General features: G+C 34.9%; 1 protein-coding gene across 1 annotated transcript in view; it reads left to right on the top strand.

The window, feature by feature from the left end:
* LOC117177914 (ATP-dependent translocase ABCB1-like) overlaps window positions 1-5538 on the top strand; it is a 55677-nt gene that overhangs the window by 18356 nt on the left and 31783 nt on the right. The window contains exons 7-10 of the mRNA XM_033369013.1: window positions 4052-4255; window positions 4484-4654; window positions 4722-4883; window positions 4959-5054. Coding sequence (XP_033224904.1) covers window positions 4052-4255; window positions 4484-4654; window positions 4722-4883; window positions 4959-5054 — 633 coding nt within the window. The remainder of the gene's footprint in view (window positions 1-4051; window positions 4256-4483; window positions 4655-4721; window positions 4884-4958; window positions 5055-5538) is intronic.

The raw sequence follows: 5538 nt of genomic DNA, 5'->3' as shown, positions 1-5538 counted from the left end.
GTTGGTGCTGGAAGCCAGGCGCTTATGAATACGCCACAAGGAATTCAAAAATCAAATTTTCAACTTAAATTGAGCATTTGATGACTAACGTGAACTCAAGAGTAAAGGGGAAAGACGTGGAGACTAAACCTGAACAAGGATTCGGGGTCAAGGTTAACAAAGGTTCACTCTAAACTACAAACACTCAACGGCAGATTTTTAAAAGAACAAAAGTCACATATAAATTTTACACCTACTTAATGTTCAACTTTCAGAAATTACCCGATATTAAATTTCCTTCCGTTTTACAAGAGACACGGGAGAGGTGAGATAAAATAGTTCAAAGAAGAACCACCACAAACCTGGATTCCAAAGATTCGTTGTGTCTAAATTCTTCATTTCCACCGGGATTCCAATTCAAGGAAGAATCAATCAAAATCTACCAAAAAAATATGTTCGTTAATTGCAAAGAAAAATCTAAAAAAAAATTAGAGAGGAACTATCAACTATCAGTATCCACCGAGTCTGTACCCTTCGGTGACATCCATGGACATAGGAAACAAGGGACTAGGCATGCCATTGCGGGGGTGATGCAATGAGGGGGGTGGTCCGCCACCTTTTAATGTCCCGCGACAAACATGGCAGCGCCGACATGTTTATATTTTCATGCACAGTTTGTCAGCAAAAACGCTCTTGCGCATAATCAAATGACACATCGTAAGATGGCGGCTCTCCCCACTCATTGAATTCTCCTCCCTCCCGTGGATTCAACCCCGCTCGACTATGTTAAGATAGCATGCCTAGTTCCTTGCCTCCTATGTCCATGGGTAACATCGCATTCCTAATTGCACAATAAAGCACACGATCGGATGAGTTAATTGTGCGCTTTCTTATATATGCGGATGAGAAAATTATTTTCTCTTGGTTTTCTTCAAGGTAATGTAGATTGCGTCTGTTTAGGCGCTATGTCAAAATTAAAATTTTCGGGACGTAACAATAGAAAGAGCATCAAGAACCTTGAAGAAAAACAAAATAAAAATTTGAATTGATATTATATGAGTCATAAATCTTCAAAGAAGATAGTATTCGCTCAGAAGCAACTGAATGTTTCACAGAAACAACAAAAGATAAAGTTTACATCCATTTCAGGTGAAATATTCACCGCAACAAAAATTAAGATTGCTAGATAGACTTTCCATGAATCAAAGATAATTTCCAATTTTTAACCCGGCCTGGCTAATCTTTCGCCTTATAATCGCTCAATTTTTATTCGAGATATAGCGCGAATTGCGGCACCAGCGCTATCTATCGTCGTTTAACTCCATTAAATTGGAGAGAAGTGGGGATTCCAATCTGTCAGGTGCTTTTTATGTTTTTTGATAAATGGTATTAAATACGTTCTAATTCGTCAACAATAATTTAATTTATTTCGGAGGAGATATGTCAGTACGAACAAAATTTTTCTCGTGTCTTCTGTTGCTGATTCTACATATTTTACCGAAATTTGCTCATTTCAGCGTCACGCAGTAGACGAGATCAGAGTTATTCTTCTAACCTCGGTGAAACTTTCGCCAACATATATTTAATTTTTAACTATTACAAGTCTTACCTACAAAAAATGTTAACTTATGTTTTTTCTGCTTTTTTTCGAATCAATAATAAAATTTTGATTTTTTAACTAGAAGGCGTTCAAAGACAAAATTTCAGCTTTTCTTTGAGTAAAAATTACGTTAAAAGTACCCTTTGTTATAAAAAGTCAAATTTATTTGTTACCTCCATTTACGGTTCGCCATTGTATGCAATTGTAATTATTTAGGTGAAAATTCATCTTTGTGGGATAAATATTTAACAGCCTGTTTGAAGATTCAGTCGTTTTATTGAAATTTTCGATCTTTTCTTGAAAATTGAACTGCTTCGTCAAAAAGTCGTGTTTTTTGGGTGACTTCTAATTTGTAATTCTAATCTAAGGTTTCATAAAAATATTATCTTGTCTTCTGGTAACTATTTTCTATTATATTGCTAAACTGCAGCAGGATGGTCCCTCCTCAGTATGTAATTAAAACCAACCATGACTTTTTCAGTCCTAGTTCTTTCCCTATACTTTCCTTCCATTGATCGGAGTTCGGTAGAGCTGACTTTATAACTGGACTCTCCAGCTTGCCAGGAGTTGGCTAATTATTTTTAACATAATTTTTATTCGGGAAATACTTCTCGCATCAAGATGATCGTTGGGCGTATAATTTAAACAGTGTATATTACAAAAAATAGAATAGCCTCGGAATGGGTTAAAACTTTAGTTTACGGCAGAGATGCATCCGGTAAAGTTACAGACTCTAAATGGAGACTGGATGTTTGGAATGCTGGAGGGGTAAATGATCCTTAAAAAAAGATAATTGCGAGAAACAATGCACGTGAGGAAGCTGGATATCTCATGTTTAAACCTGAAACGAAGAAAAACGGATGCGACAGTAGAGTGATATAAAATAGAGATTTAAAGTACGAACACGAACTATAGTCAGGAGTAGATAGTGAATTACATAGTAGTCAAGGATTTTATTTGATTATGAATGACCGAGAAAAACAGCATCTCAAGGAGCATTAATTTGTATCCCCACATTGTTGAGAATTAAAATGGAAGTGATAATTAGAAGATTATTTATCATAGCATGCTGCGCCCCACTAGTAGGTACGTAACTTCGGAGACCCGAACACGAATGATGACGGGAACGGATTCGTTAGATTATGTTGAGAAAAGGTCCTGTTCATTATAAATACAGAAAACCCTTAATAGCCCTCCTTTCTATAGCCCTTCCGAGAACTGACGCCGCGCCGCAGGTAGGTGTAACAGGAGCTGCGCAGGATGCGTGGGGTCTGCGGTTGGCATTCAGGCAAGCACTCAGGCGTAAACAAACAAAAGCAGAGCGGGCTGTAATGAGTTAGTTCCCACCCTCCGTCGGCCCCAATATCGGCGCTTTAGAAGAGTTTTACAGCACTTGTCTTAGGCATAAAATTATTTACTTGTACACCTGGTGCAGAGGCGGTAGCCATATTACGGTTGTTTTCATTGTTGCGGATGAAAGACTAACCGAGCTCATAAGAAACAGATAAAAGGCTTATGAAAGGTTCTGAATGTGCTCACTTAGTCTTAAAAATTAACTCAGTTCAAGACTGGAGAAGAAATAGAACTCGTAAAATGATCTCGAGACAGTGAAGGTGAATAGGTTAGAGTTTGATGATGATAAGGTTGTTATGACAGAGTCAATCAAAGGCTTTCAAACAATGTTAAGTAGACTTCAAACTAGCATAAAGAACATGGGCTTTAAAATTAACCTGCATTAAACAACAATTATGGTGTTTGAAGGAAAGGCTGAGAAAAAAGTATGCAATATTGTCTTAGACGATTATAGCATAGAAAAATGTATAAGTACGTGTACCTTGGTAGTTTATTTACTACTGACAGAAAAGACAATTGGGAGATAGCCAGGTGGATAAACAGGGGGTAGGAAGGTTATCGGCAATGCAGGACGTTTTTCATAAGAAATCTAAAACTCCTCTCACATTTTTCTTTCTCACTTTTCTGATATGAACTCATTGATCTCCGACAGCACAACGTAGCTACGACCGAGTGAATAACGCTTGCCCCGAAAGGGATATATAAATAGGCTTAGTGATAAAATAATAATAATAATAATAAGGTAACAAAACATAATAAAAAGTATAAAATATACAAAAATATAATAATAAAGTAATAATAAAGATGGTAGCTCTAAGAAAGAATCCAGAGGCGACTATTGTCACCTTCAACGCGCGTTCGCTATGTAAGGATAACTAATTTTGTACCTTCAACATCATCGCAACATCTTTTTCAATTAATTTATAACATCCTCATCTCATTAGACAACTTGACTGATTTTTAGTTCGTAGCTGATGATGAAAAACTAGCTTCACCTGAGAACAAGTTGAAAATATTGAAATTATTGTAACAAGATAAATACTTAATTATCTCAATTTTAACACGAATATTACTAAAATACTTATTTCTTCGCCTAACTTAAAAATAGTAATATTTTAGATCTTAATAGACGGATGCGATATTCGGGATCTAAATGTCAAGTGGTTCAGAAGTCAGCTAGGAGTGGTTGGGCAAGAGCCGCTTCTTTTTGACACAACAGTTGCAGAGAACATTTGTATTGGGGATAGCAATGCACCAATGGGGAAAATCGTAATTGCCGCAAAAGAAGCCAATGCCCATGATTTCATAATGAAATTACCAAACGTAAGTTAAATGTATTCAAAATAATCAAATTTTTTACAGTAAAAAAATCAAATATAGTCAAACATATAATTAGAACAATTTAAGGGGAAAAGCCTCGTTCTTATCAACTGGCAGAAAATGAATTGAGCGAATGTAATTCTTTTCTCATTGTCAGTGAATTAACTTGATTTTTAGACAATTTGATGATAATACAATAATATAATATATTTGTTTTTATCGTTTTCAAAGCGATACAGCACACCCGTGGGTGAAGGAGGTACCCAAATTTCGGGTGGCCAAAAACAAAGAATCGCTATAGCCAGAGCGTTGATTAGAAATCCAAGAATTTTGCTGCTAGATGAGGCTACTTCAGCACTTGATAGTCGCAGTGAAGCTAAAGTGCAAGCGGCTTTAAACAAAGTAAAACTTATCAATTTATTGTGTTTATTTTTGAAAATAAATAAAAATTTATTTGTTTTCTCTTCAGATCCATAAAAGAAGGACGACTATTATCGTCGCTCACAGATTATCAACAATAGGAAGGGCTGATAAAATAATTGTATTATCAAATGGGCAAGTTGTTGAAACAGGCAATCATGATTATTTGATGACTTTAAAAGGACACTATTATTCCCTTGTCACAGCTCAAGTACAAACCTAACATTCTTATTTTGAAAACTAGTTAGGCCTATGAAAATAAGTAATTAATTATACTTTTATTTAGGTCACCGAATTTATTGAATCAATCTCTGGAGAACTAAATAATTCATATAGTGCTAAAAAAGATCAAATTTACAGCGACTTGATGCCCACTTCTGAGGTATTATTATATCCCATCTCCATATTGAGTTTAATGTATTTACACAGTAAACTCTGGGATTTCATCCGTTGCATATCATTCTGATTATCAAATTGATATCAGAGTGATCAACTTTCTCCTACGCAAAATGCAGTTGTTAAACTTTATATTAAAAGTTTCAAGATTGAAGAAAAATTAAGATTTTGAAATGTTGGGCTACAAATCTCTATGGTTCTAGAAATTAATTGTTTTATTTCTTAAAGTACTACTTCAGATTGGTCTAATTCCGAATCCAACGCCTGGAAGATATACATTTTCCTAGAACCATACAAAAATGTTTTAGAAAACATTCAATTTTTAACAGAATTTATCAATTTTCCGCAAATAGTTCAAATTTGAAACAACAGATGAATTTTCAACTTCAGTGATGAAACCTAAACGTCGATAGTTAATTTTCAACTAAAAAAATTAACTTTCAAAGAAAAAAAAAGATTTTACATTAAAA

The sequence above is a fragment of the Belonocnema kinseyi genome, chromosome 8, assembly GCF_010883055.1.
Source record: "Belonocnema kinseyi isolate 2016_QV_RU_SX_M_011 chromosome 8, B_treatae_v1, whole genome shotgun sequence".
Taxonomy (NCBI): Eukaryota; Metazoa; Arthropoda; class Insecta; order Hymenoptera; family Cynipidae; genus Belonocnema; species Belonocnema kinseyi.
Note: the sequence above shows the minus strand (reverse complement) of the source record. Positions and strands in the feature narration are given on the sequence as shown.